A 27,144-nucleotide genomic window follows, 5' to 3' on the forward strand; every position below is an offset into this window, starting at 1 on the left:
TTTAAACTCAGTGAGACATAATTGACTAATTCATGTCGGCTTTTTCATTATAATCCCACCTTGGACTTCCTCTGCTTCCATTCCTATTGGTATGTCTCCATGCTTATAAACACTGATAGTAACCTGTCCTGTTTCAGAACCGTACTTATTCTTGACATAGATGCTGTATTTTCCTGTGTCTTCATTGCAGACTTTCTCTATGGTAATTGTGACAACTGTCCCCTTCACATCCATTTTGTAACGATCTTTAAAGACGATAACCTTCTCATTTTTGAACCAAGTGATTTCTGGATAAGGATCTCCAGATATACAGCAAGTTAAACACAGGGTCTGTTGTAAAACAGATAGCAGAAATAGATTATGAAGATATAAATAAGTAAGGAAATTCAGTTGATGAGAAATTAAGAAAAATATAAATAAATTTTCTTAGATTTTCAATAGGTGAGATTCCAGGACTGCCCATTCCTTTTCCTGATACCCTCCAGTATAATCAGGATTAACCTGACAGAATTCACTGGGCCTGACTCATATTTGTGCTACTTTTTATAGCTTTCTTACACTGTAAAGTGACACTTAAATAGGCACATGGTGAATTTGCAATTACTTCACAGGATTTTTATTCTGCCTGTGTACCAGTAAAGGGGAATGTGACTCAGAAATGTAAGCAGCAGGTTGATATGATGGGAAAATCAAGTCCAGCGCTTAAAAGGCCTTAGTCTAATCCTATGAAATGGGAAGACTACAGAAAGAATCTGGCTGTGAAACAGACCTAGGAAGCAGTAACATCCAACACCTGCCAGAAAGAGGTTCTGTGCCACAAAGAGCACGTACGTGTGCAGAAGCACGTGCATGTTTGGAAGCACCATCAACAATGTAGGGGTCTGATAAAAGTATTGTGGAGGGTACTGTTTCACACCTTTGGCAATTTACAGTAGCTCAGAAAAGCTCCTGGGAACATACAGGAAGGGAAAACAAGTAGTTTTCTCCCCATCAGTTATTCTTCTATATCTGTGCAAGGGCCAATTATACAAACAGTTACTCAACGTTACCTTGTCCTCCATGATAGTAGCAACATCTGGCAGACCTTGAACAACTCTGGCACGACCTGGGAGTGAACAAATACGACCTTTTAGTTTTCTTACCAGCATACCACTTGGCTTTGTTTTGCAGAAGGAAGGAAATTAATTTACTTACACTTTTCTGCTACTGCTGCTTCCCTGAAAGCGAGAGAGAAAATTATAGTGGTTTTATTTATTAGGCATTGTATTCTCAATACAGAATATGACACTCAAAGTAGATTTAGCTGTGAAAATATTTAGCAGGAACTTACTTTAGCCTTCTGTGCTCAGCCAGGGCATCTTCAAAGGCTGCAAGGAATGAAGAGGTTTTAGGGAAAGTTGCCGTTCATTTCATTTGACTTTGTAGATTTAACATAATGCATCACTGTTGGAATTACAGGTATTTGTGCACATAGATATGTCTAATTATCATCTAGACTGTATCTATATCTGCCTTAAGGAAATGTGACTTTATTTATATACTACTGAAATAAGTGGGATCTAGTACTCCCTTTCCAAAGAGAATTCCAGAGGAGGAAAGAATCCCAACTTTGAACAGTTTGGAAAAGTCTGTGTAAACCTGAAGCCACATTCTCTTTTCCAGGATGCCACCTCTAAGCTCTGTTGGCCTATGGAGGAATTGGACACATCCCAGGAGCAGCTGCCCTCCCACTCATCCTTTCCCCAGGATTGCCTTACACTATGGCAGCAAGGCTCCCTAAAGGCTTCAAGCCTTTCTGCTGCGCACTTCTCTCCCCGTGTTACATCTGACTTCTATGAGCACTTCACTGTCCTTCTTAACGCAATTTCATAGTGTGCTGTTATGCAGCTGTGGCTCCAGCTCAAATAAAGGAGAGAGGAATCACTGCCCATGATCTGAAGGAATCTTGGAAAGCAGTTCAGGTATCTCATTCCTATGACGGTATTGTTTGACTCAGCTTACCCTGTCCAGACAAGTCAGTTGACAGTTTGCGAGAGTTGTTCCCATCAAATAACTCCAGGGTGTATTTTCCCTTATCTGCATCTGTTGGGTTCAGTATGTGAAGCCAGATCTGATTCATTGTGCTCCCAGCTTTCAGTCTGTCACGGCTTTCCAGTTGTTTTTCCCTAAGTAAACAAATGATACCATTTCAATAGTATTTAGTAGAGCTGTATAAACTAGAGCACTAACTTTTTTTTAGACCTACACTGCTTAGACTAAGAAGGTGGGAGTCAGGACCTTACTGTTAATTTCATGGAGAGTTACACACTCAGTCACTTTTGAAAATGTCATGGGACATCTAGCTGTGCTTTTAGGCAGTTTGCCAAAGCTCTACAAACTCTACAAAAGACCTCTTAGTTCTTATTTAGGAGATTAAATAGGATTTAGATGTTGAATATTTGTAAGCATTTAGCCCTTAAACGTTAAAAATTGGCCTCCTTATATACGTGGGTAGGTGGTATCTAATAAAACACCATTTCTCTATTTTGTGAAGACATTATGAGGCTAAATTAGCTAGTGTTTGGAAAGAATTTTATCATGTTTGGGAATATTTGTATTCAGAGTGGGGGAATAGAGTGGGTTAGGGAAGTACAAAGTAGTAGAAATAAAGACTTTGGAAAAAACCAACTTCTTTTCCTGTCTGTAACCAAGGTGGCTGTAACTGAGCAGTACCTTAAATGCATCATTAATATTCTAGTAAAGATGATCACTTACAAATGTTTCTGCAGTGCTAAGATAAAAATAACATGACTGCTTACTTTGGAATTCCCAGGCATGTTTCAGGATGCAGAGTGAATTGTGTTTTTCAGCCCTTATTCAGAGAGATCTACCATTGCCTTAAAAAGCTATGGGCTCAGCCCCAACATGTTTAATTTTGATGATAAACAGTTAGAAGCAACAGTACTCCAGAAGCTTTGCAAATAACTTTTGGGGACTTACTTGTGATACCAAGTTGTTTTCATGTAGTCTGTGTAGTACTTCACATCTGTGTAGATTTTGATGCCTTCTTCAGTAGGTTGAATTTTCAGAGGTGTAGCAGAAAGAGCTAATAGTATAATTGAAAGACTGAAATTGAGGAGGATGTTCAAGAATGCACAGTTTTACATGTTGCGCAAACAAAATCCCAAGCAACCTATTGACATTTCTCTCTGGAGAATGTGGCTAGCTGAAAGTAGGATGGTATTCTACCTCTTGGAGACACTGGATCTTTTAGCAGCTGGTAGAAAAATGTCTGCATCTCTTCTAGAGACTTGGGTCTGGAATACACATCATAGATAGGAATAGTACAACTTGGCCAAATTCACATAGCAAGTGATGTGACAAGGAGCAGGCTGCTAGCATGTAAAGGTCACAGAATTAATTCCTAAGTGCAGAGGGTTTTATGTCCCTGGGTTTATTTAGTGACCATCCTCCTTGACAGTTTGAAGGTGCTTCTAACACTAAGCAAGAGTAAAGGGGTGGTATTATCCTTGATCCAGGGACAGCTCCTGAGCAGTTTGCTCTGATTGTGACACCCCACCTTTCTCCCCTGCCATTATTACTGTGTCAGCTGATGAGAAAATGACATACCACTGATCCTACAAAGCTCCTTGAGAACGTCTTCAAAGGCTGCAAAGACACAAAGATTTAAGTGTCTATAAATACAATATTTACCAAATCACATCTGATCTACCAACTTAATTTGATTATGTTTAGATTATATTATATCTGGTAGTTAATAGTTGTCTTTTTCTGTTGCAAAGCTTACTTGGAATGGAGTTTTTGCCACTGACTCATTTATTTTTAGATGCTGGGCATTTCTTCCTAAATTTAGATGCTTCTGTCTTCCTTAGCACTCAACATGTGCAACAGACTGCCTCACAGAAAGCAGATTTATGTATCAGATTTAAATGATAGATTCCAGATGTCAGGGTAGGATTTAATCTTGGGAAGCAGAATCTTCTGACTGATGCTGGGATGAAGTGATTGAAACATTACTGAGCTTTTAACTGTGGTGCTTGACAGAATTTATAATGCGGTCATAGCTTGATAAATGACTATATATGTAAATGACATTAGAATGTCAGACCTGCATATTTATTTTCAATTTCCAGAGCATGTTCAGAAAACTGAAAAGTGAAGCAGGAATCTGCAGTAACATATAATTGTTTTTCCACCTGATGTTGTCTTTAACAACCATGCTGTCGCTGTAATTCAGGCTAGAATTTTTGTCACTGGTGGGGGATGCAGAGTGGAAATGAAAGTTTGTTCTCCTGATGCTTCAGAGTACTGGCTGAACTTCCAGGAGTGAAAAGTTGTCTGTGAATTATCAAATGAAGTACAGTATGGACAGATGCAAAAAACAGCTCTGAGATCAGATACAAAGGACACTTATTCTGTTTGTTGGGTTTGGTATAACTCTTGCAGAATGAGACTGTTTTACATAGTCCAATTTATGACTCCAATCTCACATGAAATACTTGTGATTTTTAAAATGATCAGCATATATACATATGCTATAGTAGATCAGGAAACTCTTTAAATTTGACCAGTAACTTTTTATGCAGGTTTTAATCCCTATAAAAGCATGTAGGTACTATAGTAATTAACAGTGTGGTAGAAAGTTATGAAATTTGTTTTTAAGTCCAAAATTAATCCCAGGCAGGGGTGCGAATGCGTATTATTGCCTGATACAAGGTTCTCTTACCTCCTTTTGTGAGATCAAGTTGGGTGTAGTCCTCTCCTCGGTCATCTGAAACGAGTGCTTTGTATTGACCCTCATCTGCTTTGGTTATCTAGCAAATACATATGCACATATGCAATATTTATTAAAAAGAAACAAGCAACAAACCCAAAACCACCACCACCACCCACCCCCCAACAGAAATTTCACATATCATTGAAATAGGGCAGGATTTGGAAAAGGGGGAAAAGCTGAGATTTTTTCCTTCCCTCCCAATGAATTAGGCTGGACAGATAAGAAAGGAGGGCAAAAAAGGCAATTAGCCCCAGAATCTCCTTTGAAAGGTTAGAACGGGCCCTGGTTCATTATGAACGGGTATGTTGTCAGTTACGGGGAATCAGTACTCAGCTTTTGCCTCAGTCACTATGTAGCACCATTGGGTGCCTTTAGTGGTGTAAGGTACAGGTCTGTCTGGGACTCTGTGATGATGAATGCCCACTGCTCCATAAATTTTCCTCACGTTGCTTTGCCAATGCTCTTGTCTTCCAGCCTGCAGTGTTCCTGCTGGTCCTCAGACTTGTGTGAGCAGAGATTCCCGTTCACATACATTTATCTACTTGTTTTCTATAAGTGATATGGCTGTTTGAAATTAAGATGAAAAATCAAACCCAAACAAGATTCAGATTAGCCATGCAGAGATTGCACTAAAACTCTTAACTGCACTGTCAAGCTCCCTTTCTTCAGCTGTATCTTCTCTGAGGCAGAGTTAAGATTACAAGGGGCATTATATCAGCTTGTCTGGCCTTCTCTATAGGTCAAGCCATAAAATTTCATTCAGTTACTTCTGTAATGAGCTCAGTAACCTTTTTTTTTTTTTTTTTTTTGTTACTAAAGTTCATCTCCAGAATAGGCAACCAGTCCTGATGAGAAAACCTGAAAAGCCCACGCTTTCTTTTTAGCCACTCAGGACATGTTAAACTTTTAACAGCCACTCACTGTTAAAAACATTTTATTTCTGATTCAGATCTATCTGACTATAACGTTAAATGGTTTCTTCTTTCGTGCTTTTCTCAGCGTTTGTTCAATTTCTTTCATTTAGTGGGCACTACCCAAAACACACATGGAATGTTAATAAGATCAACCCATATTTTTTGCATTTTCACGTGATCACCAAAGCCTCTGAGTTGTTTTATGTTTTTCACCTTTTTAATAAGAAGAGTTCCTATCCCAGTCTGTGGATCAAACACACCACCTGCTCGTGCTTTCTTATTGAAGAACCATTGGAAGCTGGTGTCCTTTCTCAGGTTTGTTGCCTGTTTGAAGTCAACATTTAGAAGTCAGGGTCCCAAATGCATGTTATTTCTGAATGCCTGGATGTCCTTCTACTATGAAACATCACTTGCCTTAGAGGATTGCTCCAGAATCTTAGAAACTTCTTTCTTTATTAAAATTTCTGACCAAAATATGCTATCTCTTAACTTAAATTGGTCTGCAGATAAGCATTTGGATGAGCACTGTTTATACTGTTCCCTTAAAATTCACATCTAAAATTTAATGCTAAAGGAATTCAGACTGTGCAGTTGCATCACATAGCTGTATGTACCTTGCAGGTAAGGAGTACTTCACAGTTCTCGGTAACCTTGCATTTCAAGTTCTCTATAAAATGTGGACCTGTAAAAGAAAATAAATGTCTTTTGCAATGCATTTCCACACCTCTCAAGTGTTCTCTACAGAAATGCCTCCATCTAGTGGTGAATTCCCGCAGTGCGGTCTGTAGGGAATGCTTCATGCTACTGAGTTTTGCATGCAATAGGCACCACGCTTTAGAGCATGTAATTATTGCTGGTTTTGTAATGTCCTTAGGTAACGTATCTTCGTTGAGGAATTCTCTAAAAATGTAGTTAGTGATGCTGCCTAACCAGTCCTTATAATTCTACTTTGCATCAAGTCAGTGTAGGAGCTGAGAGATATTTCCCAGGTGAATTGCAATAGAACAGAAAAGCTGTATACTTTCTGATTTTCTTCCTGATTCTGGGAGGGTAAACTGGAGGACAGATTACTTTATATACACTTTCATATTATACTAAGCATCTCTGAAGACAGGAGACTGGACCTATACTCTAGTGTGGTATCACAGTTGTTATTAAGTGAATACTTTTATCCCTGCTAGAAGGGGATCACCTTTCTAGTTGTAGTATTTTTTCTCTGAAACTGTTTTATTAACTTCATTTTTCATTAATGTAAGATGGGAGATAAAATGAAAGTGGAATGTATGGTTCTTTTTAAACTTATCTAGAGCATCCTGTTTTCTACTAGGAAAGTGAGTGGATCTTACATGGTATACATTCAGCTTGGACAATTTTCAGAATTCAGTAATGTTCAGTGTTACAGCACTGCTGCAGAAGATCTATACTGAGGATTGTGGCTATCATGGCTAAATTATTTTGATTTTTAAGAGCAGGGAAGGGTGTCTTAAAATAAGGAATCTTGTCCTAGTCTATTAATTAGCTTAAATAATATACTTTAAAAAGATGATAAAGTATTTTGAGCACTCATAGCTTTGCTCTGGTTTTGCTATCTTGTTGGCATAGTTCTGGCAAGTCGTTAACCTTCAGCTTATCTTACCCTGCTTTTTCTTCCATTCTCTTCGTTTTGCATCAGCCTCTTCTGCAACTTTATCAAAACCTATGAGAACAGGAATGGTCAAAGTCAACAATCCCCCCACTGTTTCTCAGTGTAACACTTTAGAAATTTCTGATCACAAAAAAGTATTATCATTAGAGCTGTGATATTTGTTTATAAGACATCTCTAGTGCATGGGGTTACCTCTGGTCCCCACTGAACCCTGAACAGGTTAGTACCATCATTCTTTCATTGTACTGCTTGCTCAGACCCTAACATTTATTTTCCTTAAAACAAAAGAGTCTCTGAAAACCTGACTATTATGCATTTAGGAAATGCAATATGACTTTTGACCATACAAAAATGTAGGCTAGAAACCCTAAAATTAAAATGTTCAAAAAGTAAAAAACACAAAAGAAGGCAGAGAGCATAGAATTTACCTCTGTTTTAGACAACCGCATATAACTTTAGTTATCTCTACTTCCTTCATTGACAGTAAAGAAAAATGGGCACTTTTAGAGCACAATTCACCAAACTTATTTTATATTCTGAACTTAGCATGTACTGAATCACTCTGTAAAACTGCCTGTTTCTCTCCACCAGTTGTAAAGAGAATCAAGTAGACTTGACATTTTATAGACACTTTCCATTTAAAAAGTTTGGAAGCTTTAGAAGGTCACTTGAAAACAAACTGTTTGCAGGAACTGAAAATAGACACTCTATGGGGAGGTATTTGAATGAGAATCTTGTTACTTGCTATTTTTAAATTAAAAAAGGGTCTCTGTACTAGCATATACAAGGACCCTGTATGTTTCATGTTCAGCTTTCTTTGTTGCTTGGACTTGTCCTCGAGTACAGTTGACACTGGTTTCTTTATTGCATCCAGTTTAATGCAATTAACCAGCTGTTAAATACACTGAATTTTCAACCCAATCCTGTCCTGTGATAAATGAATACATGTAGAAACATGTCATACAGTTTACTGCCAAGACACAGTTTGCCATAGCAAGATAATATGTAAAACATTTGGAAAAAAACCCTAAGCATTCCACGGGATATTTTGCTTTAGCAGACCATTTTTATCATCAAGGACCCTATTTATAAGACCAAAAGCTTCAATTTATGTTGAAGAGAAATTCATATAGTTTCTTACATGATTCCTGGTCTTTAAACGTGTGCTAAAATAAATTTTTGTTCTCTCCATTCCCTGTGTGCCATTATAACTGTTGGAAATACTTTAGGGCCTTAAGTGCCTAGAAAACTTTCCACTGAGCATGGCAGTCTATATTTGATCCTGAATTTCCACTTACATTCATCCAAAAGGACTAGGGTGAACTGATTTTTAGCTTTTCCATCTTGCAGCTGGGCTGTGTATGTCCCTTTATCATCATCACAGAAATTCTGGATTATCAGTTCTACGAGACCTTTTCCTTTGACAAAGTTTATTTTATGTGTCTGTGTAAAACAAAGGAAATATGATAAACTGAATAGTTTTTCCACAGCAGAACTGTTCCAAGGTCAGATCCTGGTACAGCATCTTCTACAACACTCAGACATTACAGTCCTTTTATATATGTATCCTTATATACTTCCCTCATCTTATAGGAGTAATGAAGCCAATGCACTCTGATATTCTATATTCTGGGATTCATCTATTATTTGTTTATGTACATAGGTATGGTAGAATTGCTTACAGCAGCACTTTTCTCTGGGAGAAAGTTTCTGTTAAAACCACATAACACAATACATTCTTTCTTGGATATTACAGACTTTTCAGCTTACCAGAATCTGTATGAGTTTTAGTATAACGGAAGTGTTGCACTTAATTATACAACTGTGGCATGTAATTGTGTATTTGGGCAATGATGAGTAATATTGACACCCTCTTGCCATCATGCAAGCAGTACTGAACCTTTTACACATACACCCCAAAACCTGCCAGATGCTTAAGCAAAAATATCATCATTATGCCTTACCGCCTTGTTTGCTCTAAGCAAATATTACCATTGCAAAGAGCTTGACAAATACTTTGTAATCACGCATAACAATGTCAGTTTTCCAGTGTAGAAAAGACAGTTCTTAGAATAGACAAAGCCCTTAATAGGTTCACTACACTGCTGGTTCGCCACAGATTGCTTTAAAAAACGCCAACATCGCAATAACAGCTCTGAAATTTTTTGGCCTAGTCCTATCCTTTTGTTATATCTTTTCTTTTTGTTATCTTGGCATTGCTACACTGCATTTAACTGACAGGCAAATGATTTATATTGTTCTTCATTCTCAACTGTTCTCCCTTCTGGTCCTGTCATTCCAAATACTTTTTAAATGTTATAATATTAACTTGATATGAGAAGACAAGGAAGAGGCTAGAACATTTTTTTTTAATGTATCAGAAGGTTGGAGGGCACTGTAACACATGATGCAGTGTTACTTTCAGTGCCTCAGACTGAGAAATAAATCACTTTCATCTGCTCTTAGAATTCATGAGATTTATCCGTATTCAGTTCAAAGACATAGGGTGGAAACCTTGCAGCTTTGCTTGGTAAAGCAGAAGAAAAATATCCTGTCTCATTGTGCGAGATGGTATTTCTTTAACATCCACTGAAATGAGTCAAGTTTGTTCATCCAAGACAAAGCTCTCTGTCCTGCACAGGTGCATTTGTAGCATCAGACAAACTACACGCAGCTGAGGTTTGTTGTCAGAAAATTCCCTTATAAAAGGGAAGTCTCTGCTGTGGCAAGATTGTCAGAGGCAGCCTCTCGGGAAGGGGGGATAACAGCTGGATAAGGAGGGGATGTTCAGGATTACCACTGAAGGTTTTGCTGGCATATTACACTGTCTTTAACTAACAGCATCAATGCTGTAGCCTTGCTTGATACTAGGACTGGACAGCTTGAGAATCAGACAGTTTGGCTTTCTGTTTATGCACAGTGGAAAACCAAGCCCTAGAGTCTTCCAAAAACACGTATCAAAATATCTGATGGGAATTTAGAAAACTGGGAATGTACCCATTTGCTTTATCTCCCTGTTCAGCAGGGGGAAAGTAAGTCAGAATTAAAAAAAAAACAAAACAAAACATACTGGAGTACTCGTAAGCTCCTTGTCATTGAAGATTAAATGCAGCTCTGCATTTGGTGACAGCTTTTCAACCTCCAACCACAGCCGTACTTCTCCTTTCTCCAGAATATCAATGTTCCATCCGGATATCAGCTTGATCACTGGAAAACAAAGAGAACCATGGAGCAGAACCATGGAGGCAAACCACAGAATTTGTCTCAGCCAGGGTAATGCCAGGGTTCCCCTTTCAGAGTCTATACATATGGTAGTGGGTTCTTACTGGTTCAACTTACATGGGTTCCTGATTTCATGGCTACGTTTCAGTAACTTGTCCAGATCTGAAATGCAAAGAATAGCAAGTCATTTAGATTAGTACAACTAGCCCAAAATGAATTCATTGTATTAATTTAATTTAATTTGTTAATGAGCTTTATTTATGTCAAGAAGAAGATAATAAGTACAAAACATTTGATAGCGGGGAGGACTAGAAAAGGTTGTGAAGATAATTCTTAGTTATGTCTAAATAAAATGTTGGCTGTATCAATTCAAGAAACTTCTCAAAGAAGTTTTAAATCACTGTGGCAGTGTAGCTTTGTGTGAAATCTGAACTGTAATGGAAAAATGACCTTGGAGCATGGAACGTTTTCTTAGGGGACTGTAAAAGAAACGGCCCTTGAGCCTTCAAGGAATGGGAAACATCTTTCTAATGATGCCACTATCATTATCACTTACTATTCCTCTATGAGAAACCTTCCTCTAAACATCTAATATTAGAAAATTATGGCACATTAGATTTCTGTTCTTGTCAATTATTAGTTTTTACCTTCTTTTGTTAAAGTGCAGCTGGCAGAGATATCATCATCTACATCCGTGACCTCCACTGAATATATACCCAGATCCTTTTCTGATGGGTCTTTCAGTATAAGCTTAGATCTTAGAAATAAAAATAATAACAATAAAAATTATATTTTCCTCAAAAATTATGCCTTCTGTGACAGAATGCAATACATTTGATACACCCGGAACATCAAATATAGTATTCATTGTCATTTATGTATGACACTGAGGAGCAAGGGAGAAACATTAGCAATATGATGGGTGATGCTTCCCTTTTGTGACCTGAAGATTGCACTGGATGCACCATTTCATGGACACTAGAGCTGAGAATAAGGGACAGAGATTTGCAGTTCAATAGTGTATATATATTTTAGCTGAATATTGGAAGGAGAGGGAAGCATTTGGCTTCATGTTTTTCTTGGTGTTTGATGTGTTCTTTATTCGACACTCCACAATCAATTTTCTCAATATGCATTATATACTCACTTATTGCCTTTCTCTTCAGTCTGAACTCTGTCAGCATCTGGTGGTCCTTCATAGTCCTTTGACCAGATAAATTCAGAAGAGTCATTCTTTTCAGGAGCTTCAAAAGCCATATAAATGAAACCTTCTTCATCGACCCCAAGTTCAATTTCTTTTGTGCCTGTATGAGCAAACCCCCCCCCAAAACATTCCTTACCAAAACAGATCAGGGCTTAGCTTCTGGGCATCTAACTCAAAAAAAAGAAAAATAAAAAATTGTACAGCTAGAGTAAATTCATTTGGGCAGTTTGATTTGCTAATCTTTATTTTGACTGAGGTTCTTTCTTGTTATGAAACGTGTAGCTGATGCTTCATAAAGCAGTTTTTTACCGGAATCATTATAGTATTTACAGACTTGTACAATCTCATCACTTTTAGTTTCATACCAGGTTTGGTTTTAGCCACCACAGGATCTGAGGGCAGTGAAGGGGGTCCAATTCCAGCCTTGTTCAGTGCTCTTACTCGGAAAATATAGCATTTCCCTGTCTCCAGATCTGAAACCTGCAGGAAACAATGACAGGAATTAACGTAAGACTAAATGAGAAGCAACAGTTGGATACTAAGTGCATATACAGACCTTCATATGGGTAGTGGCTATGGACTGCTTATTTATTTGTTTCCATTCCTCTGACCCTTCTTCACACATGTCTACATAATACCCTGTAACTGGACCTGCTCCTATGTACAACGGTGCTTCCCAGTGTAGCTTCAGGGATGAGTCTCTTACTTCAGTGCACTTCACATCGTAAGGAGGGCCTGTTGAAAGAAGGGTAGGCTGTCAAACAGTAACATTAAAAAATGCAACTGTGTGCACTTTGTTTGAGTTTGAGATCAGAGAGCAGAGTTTTAAGATAACAAGTGAATAGTGGGTCCATAGGAGAGGCTTTCTATGCTAATTAACTGTAGAGGTAGGTTCTAGAAAAAAGCATACATCGGCTGGTTTAATGTTATTTGCTTTGGTGTAATATACAAAGACATTAAGATATTAGATCCAGATTCTTCATTCTCTGGAAACAATATTATTAAAAATACCTGGGTGCCGTATCAGTGTAGTGCAGAAATAATACCCATGTCTGAATCGGAACGTCCCTAGAAGTGTTTGTGTGGTTTTCTGTACTGGGAGCCACCCTTAAACAGATCTGTAGTTTTCAGAAGTCCCTTGGATTCACAGAAGAGTGAGGAGATAACTAGTACACCTGGTAATTTTTTTATGTTGTTTATACATGAGAGATACCTGGTTCTGGCATTGTCCATTCCTCACATTTGAATAAGTCACTGGGTTCAGATACTTCCCCAACACCAGCCATGTTCATTGCACGGCCACGGAATTCGTACACGTGACCTTCCTCAAGGTTGCTGACCTTTGGGTTCAGAAGTGCAAACAGATTATTAGTACAGCCCTGCATGGTTGTAGTCTTGTGAGGGTAGGAGGAGAGTTCTAGACTAGAGGAAGTAAAGGAAAACCAGCTCAGCCCTTGTTACAGCTACATTTCCTACTATGCTTAAAGGACAGTATTATATCTGAAATGAATACCGTGTAAACTCGTTGAGGAATTGGCTGGATATTGACTTCATGCCAATCTAGTTCGGATGTATCATGTTGATCTAGGAAATAACCCAGAATCTTTGTTCCTCCCTTGCGCTTTGGGGGTTTCCAGCCAATGGTCATGTCAGCCTTCCCACAGTTTAGAAGAACAAACCCGTGTGGTGCTGATGGACAAGCTGTGCAGCAAAGGGAGAGAGAAAAGAGAGTATTGTTCAATGCAGGTTTGGGATCTAGGGATCAGGAAAAGAGGTGTAGATATGGGATGAATTGGGCTGAGGAACTCTCTGTGCTCGTACCAGATGTGATTCTATTTGTGTTAAGGCCCCCTAATACCACTTTTGTGGTGTAAAAGTATTTGAAAATGACCAGATTCTTATTTGGAAGTCATGGCAAAAGTCACAGATGTGTCTCAGGATGTTTCTTGCATGTTGCTTTATGGTTTGACAGAAAAGATGGAAGCGGTGGGTCGCTAACATGGAGAAGATGGAGGGTTAGATACTGGCTAATGTGGTTGGTATGATTTTGTAATTGCCCTGGAGAAATTCACAATGCTGATTTCAAGATACCAGCATAATTGAGCATTTAAAATGGTCACTTGTACCAGTGCCAAATTAATACTGAAAATGTAAGACACTGCTAAATCAAAATGCTAATGAACTCTGTCCACCCCTGACAAGTCTAACTGATGACAGAAGCTGCAGGGTACAAGAAAATCAGTTCCCTGTTGCTTTCCTTTGCTTATCTGCTCAACATTATTACCATTACATGTAATAATAGCTATGCATGATAGATACATTTTTGAGGGATTTAATTTTTGTGTCTACGTGCATGTATATGTTACTACTTACCAATAGCTGGCCTTACAACAATGGGATCTGTTTCTGGTGAGCTTTCACTTAGTCCTGCCTCGTTGACAGATTTCACACAAAAGACATATTCTTTTCCAGGCTGCAGCCCAGGAACAGTAAATCTAGGAGAGCAAATTAATAAATTTGTGTTTGACTGTTCAAAGCACAGGTAAACAGTCTTTTGAATAGATAGCAATACATTTTAATAAGGCATTGTAACCTGCAAAATCATTGTTTGCCTTTACAAATTAAAGTGCACTGTGTCACATAAAATGGCTACCAATAAATCAGACAGTAAGTATGGATCAGGTAGAGAGGTATCCCCACTGGTGGCTGGCATTGTTGGTAGAATAAATAGGACTTCTTAATGGACTTTTTCTGCTTGACATGTGACCCCCACAGCTAGAGAGGTATTCTAAATCCTATGTGTGAGTGACACCAACTTTACTGCAAAGCAATCAAAAAAATGGAATGTGGTTTTCTGGTGCCACAAGGTCTATCTACCTTCTGAATATTCAGGGTCTATGAAGATATACACAGACTTTGCTGTCAGTCAGGCTTTGCATGTAAAAGTGACACTTTGAGTAATACTTAATTCTAAAAGAGGACATGGTGTTTGTATGCGTGCAAGCCTATGTGAGTGCAGTGAAGGAAGTTCTTTTTTTATCTGAAATATGACTCCAGTCATAAACAGAAGAATCCAAGTTGGCACCCCGTCTTCACTCAATGGAGTAGAATAGCTGAACTCACTCATTACAAGTCACGGGCTTATTATTGACAGTTTGCCATTCTTCTGTCCCAGCCTCCCGACAGTATATGTAGTAGCCAAGAGGCTCCAGACCGTTCTTTAACTTATCCCACTGCAAAACAACAGATGTCTTGGTGTCTCTGAAAGCTAAAACCTGAGACGGTGGAGGCAGAGTAGCTAAAAAAAGAAAAAAAACACAGAGAAAAATAGGGGATTTTAAAATTTATAAATTAAAAAAAAAAAAAAAGAAGTGGGTTGTCCTGTTTGATTTATTCACCTTTTCCAGAGCACAGTTTTCAAATTAGAGCAAAATACCATGGACATTGTCCCAGTCTACAGCCTATCTTTTTATGTTTGGGTTTGCTATATCTCATATTCCTCTCCCTTACAGCCCATTGATTTGTGCAGTTACACCTACTTAACCTTCTCTGAAGTAGAGGAGAAACGAGACTTGTATAGTAAGTCTGATTAACTCCACTATGAAATGGGACCTGCTTGAGAAAAAAGGACAGTATGAATGAGCACTAGGGCAGCTTTAATATGGGAGAATATAAAAAAATAAAAGAGTGAGTACTTATCTCTGCATAAGGGAAACACGGGCATGAGCCTTTGCATCTCTTATTGTTGTCAGCTCAGTCCAGGAAGAAAACAAAAAAAACCAGCACTGTGAAGACTGCTGTTTAGTCTGAAGCCCCCAGAAACAGGCTGCTTCAGCAGTTGTATCATTCAATCCAACGCTGGTCTGCGTAACGTCTCTCTTACACAGTGCTGGGAGCATACTTGGATTAAACATAGGCTTTGACTGTTTCTTATTTTATTAAATATAATTCCCCCATCATTGCTTGGTTAGATTTACACTGCACTGACCAACTGCAAAGTAATTAAACAAGGATTTAAGGGTTTAAGAGATTTCCTGATATCAAAGCAACTGCTGTGTAATCATATACCATGAAGTTTAAAGGAAAGGAGGGGCAAGGGAACCCACACGTTACTTTCATAGTACATCTCCTTTTCCATACAATTAGTGTAGAGCATATTAATGAAATAATTACCCAGTTTTGCTCCAGCAGTTACAGGCTCACTGGGCAGGGATGGCTCACTGATTCCATACTTGTTAGCAGATCGCACGCGGAAACAGTATGATTTTCCTTTAACAAGATCAAAGAGTGCAAATCTTGGGGAATTAACTGGCATATCCAGATTAACCATTTGCCAGGAGTTGCTGCCTACAATCAGCTGTAACAAAAAAGGTGATGATTTACAACTCATATTGTATCTCAAGCTTAAAACCCTCCTGAGCAATAACAAAGCTGATCTTTACAGGAAAGTCGTTTAAAAAAACCCCCACAAAACCAGACCCAAACAAAAACCCAATACAAAATGTAAGTTATGTATTTCTTGTTGATAGACCCAAACTGTTCCTTGGCAACAGAGGGCCCCTTTGCAGCAGAAATGGTACAGCAGGTGGGAAATGAGTATGTATGAAAGGAGATCGGTAGAAGATACTAATTAACCAGCAAAATGATTAGTGGGGAACGGGAAAGTGAACTATTGTGCAGTTCTTCACAGCTTTTCCACACTTAAGGGCCCATAGGGCAGGAACAGTCTTCCTGTTAAAACTCTGCTACAGTTCTCTGGTGTAAAACTTACTTGTTTATTCTTTGTTATTCGTTACTACTTGAGTTGGTGTCAAGTCAGGATCATAGCTCAAGTAAACTGTGGAGCTGGAGAGAGGCTGAGCAAGCAATTTTTTGAGGCTGTAGTTCTCCAGTTATCGACGCAGTAAATAACCTTGCCTGTCCTATAAACCATCTGAGAAATAAATTATTCTGTTCTGACATTTCCCTTCTATGTGATATTATTTTCTTACCTTTTCCACATAATAATTCAGGGGCTCTCTGCCTCTTGGATCTGGTTCGTCCCAGGCCAAAGCCACATAATCTTCTCTGACCTCGCTTGCATGAACATTAGTGGGTGGCAGGGGAATTTTAATATGTCCTATGGGAAGTCAGAATAAACTATGCTTTAGTTATAACTTGGCAAGGACAAAAAGTTCTTTTACAATGGATTATGTTTTCCCACTATGAAGTAAGATTCTTCAATATAAAGGAGGAGACTTAAACCCTTTGGGGACATAGAGGCAAACAGAGATTACTATAAAAGGCTGTGCTGTTTAGGATAGTTTCTGATCCTTGTGCAGTTTACAATGATATTTCACCATATATTTTTCTAAGTGTGTTTTCTCCAGAGTCATGTTATTACAGATCTCATTGTTGTAGAACAATCATTCCACTCTGAGAGAATGGCTCAGTATAAATTTGAACTTACCTTCCAGGTCATCCTTGAAAATTTCTATCGTCCTGCCTTCGTCATATGGAATAACTGCAATGTCAAACAGGGCAATGTTATCCACTAAGAGAAGATGCTTCGGGCTTGTCAAGAAAGACAGAGCCCAGGACTGTGTCGTTTGGTTATATGCATAATTATATACATTTCATTACACATACAGTGAAATGTAGTAACTGGTATTTTGATCTTTTTCTGCTCAGAATAGTAGTACTAAGGTGAGTTCAGCAAAGGCACAGTATGGCAGTATGTTGCAATGATATTTGTGAGAATGGGGAGAATCTGGACATACTGCATTCAGTTATATCTGCAGCCTTGCGTTGTACTTAAGGAGCAAATTTTCCTGTTTCTAGTACAAACCTGTCACTCTCTTGTCCTTGCTGGGGTCATATGTTGTAACTGGATCACTGGCTTTTGAAGGATGACTGATGCCCTCTTTATTGACAGCCTTTACTCGGAACTGGTATGTCTGTCCTTCAGCAAGACCCAAGACAGGGTATCTGCAGGTTTTCACAGGCTTCTCATTGCATGGGACCCAATCCTCTGACCCAGCAACACACCTGAAATGAAACACAGCCCATGGAGTTCCTTCATGGTTTTTCCACAACATGATCTTGAGCTTTTTTTGCTGAAATATGATTAACATACAGACCTTTCAATATAGTATCCTAGGATCGGACTTCCTCCATTATCACTGGGCGCTACCCAAGAAAGAATCAAGCAATCTTTATTTACATCATGGCATTTCAGGTTGAGTGGGGATCCAGGGGCACCAGCTGTTTCTGCTGCAGCATCTGTAGAAACACCAAGTGATAGCAGTTATGTTTTTTTCTTCTCTGTACCAAAATTTTCATTCAATAGCTTAATTTTAAGTGTCTAAGGGCCTACATCCCAGTAATACAAGTCATATTTTCTAATACCTAAATCACTACTGAAAATAAGATTTGGACATTTTGATAATTGTATCCATGCACAAAATTGGGAGATATTTTCTTGTGTATGAGGTTTTGAATTCCTTTATGCCAAGGTATTAGGAAAGGAGCTTTTATTCTAAATAGGACAGAATCCTGCTTATACCTTTAACAAACACATAAGTGGTCTGCTCTTTATATCCATCCAGTGAGGGGACACGGATAGTGTAGAATCCCTCATCTTCTTTGTAAGCACATGACACGGTCAGAGAAGCCTCCCGGTCTTGGTACTTTAGTTCCCGACATTCTGAGTTCTGCAGCAACTCACCTGTGAAGCATGAGAAGGGGTAAAGGAACTCCAGCTGAACTGGTTGAGTGAGGAGTGACAAACTTCCAAATAAAGAAAAAAACACAGAGCAAGATGAGGGATCTGTAAGACACTCCTGATATTATTATTATGCCTCCGATTTATAGTCATGGACTCTGATCCTACTTCGTTGGTATGCCTCTCTGTTCCCTTTGTACACAAATGCAGAGCAAAAAGCATGGTCCTTGTCCTGAAGAGCTTGTGGTCTAAGCAAAAAAGAGTAATAAATTTGGATGAATTAGTGAGTAAAGGATACTCCTCACACCAGGTAACAGGATGCTCTGAAGTCTGCCAAATATTGTGCCAGTTCTAACTGAGGATACATTACTACTCAGCATGCAGGATCTTTTGTCCAAGTGGTGCTCAAAACCAAGAAAATGGCATGGTGCATACTGTACACTTTGTGTATATTTATCAGGTCTGAGATACAAAGTCTACCCAAATTCTCCTCAAATCACTAAAACTCAGTAGGTCCTACCATTTTCACAGCTGATTCTGGCAGAAGTGCTGGAATGGCAAGAGCAGTCTTACTGCGTTGCTTCTGCTTTCCAAAACTTAATAGCACAGAAAGATTACCAGTTTGGCTAAACACAACATCTTTGATTGCCAGCAGAACAAGACAGAATATCCAAAAGTGTGTTTTTCACTAGAGAACCACTGGCTTTTCAAATGCTTGGCACTTTCACTGTCTAGAACTAAAGCTCTTAAACTATTCCTACAAGCAGAAATGTCATTACCTCCAAAACATTATAGTGGTATCATCCTTTTACAAATGAGGAAAACATACAAATTAAATAATAACATCTGTAGCTTGAGAAGAGCTGAGAGCAGCTCAAGAATCCTCAGTTCTAATTCTCTTCTGTGAACATTAGATCACTGCTATGAATTCAAATGGTATATTCATATAGTTATATGTATATAAACTTAGCTGTTGCATACAAACCATCTCTGAACCAGGTAATGTCTCGTTGGTGTTCAAGTAAATCAGAAGAGAAGTAACAGGAGAGGGTGAAAGGCTCCTTTTCTCTTGAAAATAAGGGTTTCAGTGGAAAAGCAAAATCTGCCTCTCTGGCCATAAGGGATCCTATGAAATAAAAGTCAGTATGATAAAGAGAATTCCCAGAGCCTTCCTCCTTGTAGTATTTTTATTATCATATATTTAGAGTGGTTCTTAAGCCTTGCACTTTTCACGTGCAGTCAAGCTAATATGAAAAGCTATAGCTCACAGAAAAAGAATCAAATTGCCTCAGGCTATAAAAATAAAATAAATAATAATAACAATTATTGACTCACTTCTGTATATTTCTGAATCAAATCCCGACTCCATTCCATAATATTCTATAACACAAGAAGAAAATACATTTAGCAAATCTCATGCCAGTGTTTATCTTCCCCTCAAAAACATACGATACTCAGCAAACAATATCTTTCTCTCAAACCAGCTCTTAATGTGAACCTTCAAAGTGTCACCATGTGTTAACACATTAATTCATTTGGCAGCTGATGACCTTCACAAACAACTGAGGATGTGTCTGCATAGGAAATTGTTCTTATGACTATACTAATATAAGTAGTTAGATAAGTAGTTAGATTGGATATTAGGAGAAATTTCTTCACCAAAAGGGTTGTCAAGCATTGGAACAGGCTGCCCAGGGAAGTGGTTGAGTCACCATCCCTGGAGATACTTAAAAGACACATAGATGTGGCACTTAGGGACATGGTTTAGTGGTGGACTTAGCAGTGCTGGGTTAACAGTTGGACTTGATGGTCTTAAAGGTCTTTTCCAACCTAAACGATTCTATGATTCTGTGGTTCTCAGTAATACTGCTTTAAATGCTCACGTGCACACAGTTACTCTTAGCTAAGGAGGGCTTTTTTTCAGTTGGGCTTCTGTCTTTTTAAGCTGCACTAGGAAATTTATGCTGAATAAAAGCATGCATACAGGGAGCTACAACTTTTGTCATGTAAGTGTACCAATATGGTACTGTCCAAATTAGAAGCGTGGCAATCTAGGATCACCCATAACTGAAATGCTTCAATTATGTCCCTGTTTGGAGATAGAGCATGACAGCTACTCATTGCCACATACAGTATGGAAAAGGAAAGAAAAAAGTGTTGGTGTCATAAACATTCCTGAAAGTGGAATTTGGCCAAACCTCTGGGTTTAAACAGCATTCCCAGGGGATAATGTGGCATTCTTGAAGACTACCAGTGACTGGGACTTCAAGCTTTAACCAAAAGAAAGGATGTCTGTCCTGAGACACTGAGGTAATTCCTGGAGCTGAGGGAAGTGTGTCCCCTACCAAATCACTTGTTTCAACAGCTGTGGGTTCTTTGGAGGCATCATACGTGAATACTGGCCCGCTTCACCTGATCTAGCCTGTGAGAACTGCTGGCATCACAGCACAAAATGAAATTATTTGGAGCTGAAATCTAAGAACTGATGCACTTAACACAGGATGAAATTGAGATACTTTCCTTTCTTATTTTTATAAGTCGCAAGAAATGTACATAAAATAATGCCTATTTTTTCAGTGAATGAAGCTTGGCAGTAACTGAGCTCACTCATAAGCAAAAGATGAGGACTGAGTGTTAATAGCTGTAGAGGAAAGAAATAGAAAGCACAAGAGGTAAAGCACAGCCTCATCCCAGGTCCTGTGAGACCCACAGTGATGTCTTTAGGGAAAGTCAACTTCTGCTGTAGGAACCACAGATCCCGGAGACCCTCCCCTTGCATCAAGGGCATTCCAGACGGCATGGGGCCAGGAGAAGAGATGCCATCGGCCTGCCTGGGGGATGAGGAATGTTTCCAGTGGAGGCAGGATTAAGGCCTTGGTGTAGTCTCTATTTTCAGAATGTTAAATGCAAATAGCAAAAGGAAGAATCATGTTACTGGGATGGCATTAGACAGGGTCAAGGGAGAAGGAACCGTGTGGGCCTCTCACCCGCAATCACAAGGGACAATGTTTGCAAGCTGTTTGAAATGCTGATTAGACCTGATGAAGGACAGTTTAATCAGGCACTTAGAGGTGAAGAGAGCAGTCTCATCCAAGGTTTTCTGTGATATACCACAGCCCTTATTCTATCATCATTCCTGCTCTGATCCTAAAGATTCTGGTGGGAATTGGGAGGAGTATGTGATTATTGCCATGGATTTTTTTTTTCAGACAGCTGCTTCTGCTTTATGGCAAAGGCCCAGTTCCTGAGTTCTGGACATACTAGAAGAATCTTTATAGAAGAGAAGCATTGCACACCTGGTAACTTCTTCTGTATTTCTGCATTAGGGTGAGGGGAATTTAGGAATCTCTGAAGGCTGGCAAATTAATGTTTTCTGGGCTATTTTACATGTCCCTTTAGAATTGGTAAATGTGTGCTGCATATTTCCAGATATGCTGAATTTTGACACTGTTTAATTAGAGGATCTGAAAGATATCATAAACAATACACTTCTGTTACAATTCTGGAGTCACATTCTTCTGTATGCATATGTATCCCCAAACAGTATTCAGATGTGATCAGAATATGGCATGCAAAGAATAAGTATGATAATAACATAACCCACGACAGAGCCAAGAATATATTAAAACACTAACAAGAAAGATACTATCTAAACCAAAGAAGACCTCTTCTGTCTGAAAAATAGTTCAAACTGGCTTTGCAGTTCAATCAGTTGAAGAAACCCATCTCTTCATAACTGGTAAGATGTCCAAAGCAAACCTGTTCCCTTCCTATTCATCTGTTACGGTTTGAATAACACCCTGGACTCTGTCAGTCCCACTGAAGCGCTTAGTTGTCTACAGTTCTGTAGGTCTATTCTGTTCAGGCTTTTTATGATAAAATTGTTATTTTATATATATATGTGTATATATATATATATATGATATGTGAACAGCTAAACCATGATCCTATAAGACTGCACTGCATATTTCTTAAAGCTCGATATAATTTCCTTTTTTAAGTACTGGTAGTTTACTTCCTTCATCATATGTCTGGACTTGGCTTGTGCAGAATGTGTATCTATGGAGTCTACACCAGTTATTTTAAGAACAGCACAGACTAAAGAAAAAATCTTGTATTTACTCCTGATAGTTACTGATTTGAGAGAGAAATATGGTATTCTATGCAATATTGCACTGAGAGATCCCTTTGAAAGCCACAGTACTCGTTAACCAATTTCTTGCTTATCTTTAGAAATGCAGCAGACGCTTTCTAAGCCTGTTATGCATTTAACTGTATGGCTGTTTTGTATCAGTCCAGAAGAAATAAGTACCTAAATTTAGTACAATTTTAGCACAGTGGAAAGACAGCTGTGTCTGTATGGAATCTGAAAGATTTTGCCTGAGTCCAGAAGTGACTGAGAAGGAGAAGCCATTATATCAGCTATATACATATTGGTTGGTGGTAGCTAAGGATTATTTTAGCCAGTTGTGCTTTCTCCTCACTAATAACTGAGAGAAATTCTCCTCTCCTATTAACAGAGTGCTCACTTCTTTCTCTGTTTTTCCAGAGTGCTTGTATGTTCCTATGATATAATGTATAGCATTGAAAATATTTTGAAGAATATAAAGAATTTGAAAATTAAAACCAAAGGAACATTTTCTACTTACTCCTGACAAGCACTGTAGCAAATGAGTAAGCCTCGCCGTATTGATTCTTAACTTCAACACTGTATTCAGCAGAATCTTCCATGGAGCATCTGGAAAAAAAAACATTTCCCCTCCTTTTTAGCTTTCAGTTTTTCTTCATACTTCACAAGACAAATTCAAAGGGGTTCCCCTTTAATCCCAGAAGTTAGAAGTAGGTACTTGCTTTTCATCAAGAACCTACTTTTCCTTTCAATTACAAGGATTTCTTATACTTAATGGTCAATTTTTTCTCTTGATACCCAGAAGCAAAACATTTCAAGTAATGAACAAGCAAAAGCCCGGTGGAACACTTGGTTGCACTGAAGTTATGCATGTATCTTTATCACATGTATAATTCACAGAGTTGAACTAATGTCATTCTGATTACATTGATTTGGTATGTCTGCTTGTAGAGTGCTGTTAATGTGCATGGCTTTACCCTGAATGAGAAAAGGCCATGCCTAGAAAGAGCAGCAAAGATAAATAAGGCTCTGAATTTTTTTAAAGATTTTTTTAAACCTCATGAACTGCTGTTGAGATTGTTTCCTAATGGCAAAGGTTTAGCTCAGACACTACATGCTAAAGTCAAGCAGGATCAGATTCCAGAAGAATTATCTTTTTTTTGTTTAGCATACACAACTGGGAGTTTCGGGAGAGCAGGTCTTACTCAACTGAAAAAAACAACTCAGACAAGTGCGCATACATTACCTGCTGATGTGCAGGGTCAGCATCCCAAACTTGTTTTTTATTTTGTATTTTCCTGCTGGGGCTAGGCGAGGATCAATACGGACTCCATTTTTATACCTAGTTGAACACAAAGGAAACATGCTGCTTAGGAAAGGATGGAGAAATTGACTGGTAAAATTAACACTTTATTTTAAAATTAACCATGTCAAACACAACAGAGGCACAACAGAAAAGAGGAGTAGACACAATTCACTCTTTTACAGGTCTCCCACATCAATCCAAAACAGTCTTGCAGCTAACCTAGATCCCCTCCCATAGTCCTACGTGTGCTCCTCCCCTAGGGCTGCTTGCAGACTGCCTACAGGCAGCTTAGTGTTGGCTTGTTGCTTCCTCCTCAGTTTACGCTCCCTGCTTTGCAGCTTGTGTGAGGGAGTTCGAGCAGATGTCTCTTGCTTCTTTGTGTTCACTGGGAGTCTGTGGGAGGTTCATATTCTCTTTGCTCTTTGAATAATTCAAAGAGGTTGTTCTGGAAGGACACAGGACATCAGGAGCTCTGACAGTAGCAGAGTTAACTGCCTACAAAGTCATTAGTAATCCAAATGTTTGCATACTTAAAACCTTCCATGGGAGGAATGGTCAATCACTTTAACAAACGGATCAAAGTACACACTGCAAATTGTTTTCTGAGGTGATCTTTCGTTTATTTCTGTCCCTCTGTCATTAATGGTAAATGCTGCAGTCAGGCCCAGTACGTAACATTTCCTCTCCTGTCGTTTGGTAAATACGCAAAGCTGAGTAAATGAAAGAGTTGGTTTGTATTTTACAAATTGTAGAAGTGAAAGCAGTTTAATGCTAAAACTTGCATGGTATCCAAGGTAGCCAAGCCTTGATGGTGTGTATGTGTGCGGTGATTTAGTGCTGGCAATAGATTCTGGTTTCCAAGACTTAAATCCCAAGTTTGCCTGCAGGACGGAGGACAGCACCAAGGGAAGCAGGGAAATCTACATGAATATCAGTCCTATCACAGAATGAGCCCCGTAGGACTGTCCACTGCCTCCATGGCCCACTGAATACTTAATGTCTTTACTGGTCCTAACAGTGGAACCTGAGAATTGAAAGTGTTTTCTGTAATTTCTGAAGCTCTCCCTTCCTTCTTTCTAGCAGGACACAGATGTTACTCCTCTGGTTGCTTCCTGAAACGCACACAGACTGTTAGTTACGCAGGCAGCATGAGTCATTGCTGTCAACAGACATACCAAGTAACCTGCGGTGGTGGGGAAGCCAGGACTGTACATGCCAGCTTCACTTCCATCTTCTCCCAGACTGCGTGTACTCTGAGGGGGATCCAGAACATGGGTGGTCGCCCAGAACGCAGCTCAATATATTCCTTCTCTGCACGTGCCTTTTCTACAGCCTACAGACAAGGATAGACTAAATAAAGGCAATAGAAAGGGATTATGTTCTAATTACACAAATTCTTTTACAAAAGGGACATGTGTGATAATGCTTCAGTGGCAGGAGTACAAGGCCTTGTCCTTATTTCTAATGGTTTTTAGGTTGTCTTAATGCCTGATTAGGTTTAGTATCCTCTCCAGAATGCTAGTTAGTCTTGGCAATTTTAATTCTATTGGCACTTCTGCAACCAATAGAGATGTCTGATCTGACCTTCCTCCGAAGGGCCCTGCGGTCAGCTCTGACACGCAGCAGTCTGCAGATCCGAATAACCTCCTCTTCCAACTTTTCCATGTCATTCCCAAACAGAATTCTCTTTTGCCCCCTCTGTTCTAGCTCTAGGATGGCAGCTTCTCTTCTTATCTTGTAATCCCTGGAACACAGGATGATAAAAGCCAACAGAAGTTAGGATGGTGCTTTTTATTTTGTTTTGGTCTTTTTTGTTGTTGTTTTACAGCACACATTTTTGGTTAAATCATAATAAGTGTTAAGGACAGAAACATCAGTTTGCATGCAGTAAGTACGGGTGTGAACGTCAGGCAGTTTTGCCTTATAGGAACCAGCAGTACTACCATGAGAGATAATACTTTAATGGCACAAGAAGGGGACCCACTATCTGACCACTTTTAATTCCTGGCAGGGAACTGGGAGAAGGTTTAAAGGAAGGAGGGATGTTGCTAACTACTTAGGTTGTTCAGCTATCACAGAAGGATGGACAGCAGGATTGCCAAGATTTTCTAGGAAAGAGGGGGAATTCCATCTGTTACCATTAATTTATTAACCTGACTCAATTTTCCATTTATTCCTATGAAATCTGGTTTCTCTTAAGCCCTTGCTTGTGAGCAGGGCAATATTACTCATTATCACGTGTACCAGGGTGATACAGTTTTGTTTTCCGCATTTTAGCTGAGGGCTGGTGGTTTTCTTTTTAAAGGAAGAACCTCTTGATTGAACTTGCTCTTTTTGCTTCCGACAAAATGAATTGGAAACTGTGACCCCTATATACAGAGGTGATGTTGCATACAATGGTTGTATTTGAGTTATAATGATTTCTGACTTACTGTGGTATTTCAGAGGTCAAGGCAAGGGCAGATGCTATCGATAAGTCTGAAAGGCTGAAGGTCTCTTCTTCCTCACTTCCAGAGGCAGACGCACATAAAAGAGTCCAGACAAGGTTCCATAGTTTCATAAACTCAAAATTCAACAAATCTGTGAATGCTCAGTGCCGAGTGTAGAAAGTCCTGTCTGGACCTGTTTTACTCGGCCTGTCCCTAAGTCTGTGGCTTACCTGGTTTTGAACTTTCTCTTTCTAGTTGTGGAGGTCATTTGCAAGCTCTGTTGCCTCTCCTCCTTTTGCTCCTCCTCTCTGTGGTGGAAGAAGGTTCGGGTTCCCATGCTGGGAAATCAAAAATGAACTTTCTTGCTGGAATAGAATAAAACATAAAGTGGCTTTTGAATAAGACTCCTTAACAGAATCTCTTTAAGTTATCATTAAGTCCTTGTTTTGTTTTGACGTTCAAGGGCTGCGAATGAAAATTCATATAATACTACTTCTGGCATTCAAACTATGAAAGGGGTTTGTTTCGTGATGCTTCTGTGAAAAATTGAATGAGATTAAGAAATTGATAAGTCTTTAAAGGCAGCTGAATGTGTAACAGAACAGTAAGTAGGCAGCATTTTGTAGGTAGATTTGTTTTCCTAGGACTGATCTTTGCTTTCCTAGGACTGATCTTACGCTCTAAATCTGGTGGATATTCTTCCAGGGAGTTCCATTAGATCAGACCCCCAATATAGCATGCAGACAAATGAGGAGCATCATGAGAAGGGAGATCAGAGGGACGTGGAAGATTAGGGACAAAATATGGTATGGAAC

General features: G+C 39.0%; 1 protein-coding gene across 1 annotated transcript; it reads right to left on the reverse strand.

Moving 5' to 3' along the window:
* Positions 1-30: 30 nt before the first annotated feature.
* On the reverse strand, positions 31-26,666 carry MYOM3 (myomesin 3). Its single transcript, XM_049821181.1, has 36 exons — positions 26,560-26,666; positions 26,333-26,407; positions 25,485-25,644; positions 25,076-25,233; positions 23,841-23,936; positions 23,115-23,203; positions 19,801-19,845; positions 19,451-19,591; positions 18,307-18,468; positions 17,882-18,023; positions 17,590-17,789; positions 17,212-17,265; positions 16,754-16,881; positions 15,936-16,119; positions 14,886-15,060; positions 14,136-14,257; positions 13,276-13,463; positions 12,976-13,102; positions 12,319-12,497; positions 12,128-12,242; positions 11,706-11,862; positions 11,206-11,315; positions 10,676-10,720; positions 10,407-10,543; positions 8,635-8,779; positions 7,328-7,387; positions 6,306-6,373; positions 5,905-6,015; positions 4,727-4,814; positions 3,610-3,648; positions 2,980-3,085; positions 2,002-2,165; positions 1,331-1,367; positions 1,195-1,217; positions 1,050-1,105; positions 31-330 (listed from the first exon to the last, which is right to left on the reverse strand). The coding sequence occupies exons 1-36, from the start codon at positions 26,664-26,666 to the stop codon at positions 31-33; spliced, it is 4,293 nt and encodes a 1,430-aa protein (XP_049677138.1).
* Positions 26,667-27,144: the final 478 nt, after the last annotated feature.

The sequence above is a fragment of the Accipiter gentilis genome, chromosome 17, assembly GCF_929443795.1.
Source record: "Accipiter gentilis chromosome 17, bAccGen1.1, whole genome shotgun sequence".
NCBI lineage: Eukaryota > Metazoa > Chordata > Aves > Accipitriformes > Accipitridae > Astur > Astur gentilis.

Bases quoted from the DNA above. Each gene is read 5' to 3' on its own strand.
- MYOM3 (XM_049821181.1), bottom strand. From the start codon at position 26,666: ATGGGAACCCGAACCTTCTTCCACCACAGAGAGGAGGAGCAAAAGGAG. The intron at 6,016-6,305 runs GTACATACAGCT...GACTTCAAACAG, and splicing joins AAGTACTCCTTACCTGCAAG to GCAACAAACCTGAGAAAGGA. The intron at 1,218-1,330 runs GTAAGTTCCTGC...TCTCGCTTTCAG, and splicing joins GCTGAGCACAGAAGGCTAAA to GGAAGCAGCAGTAGCAGAAA.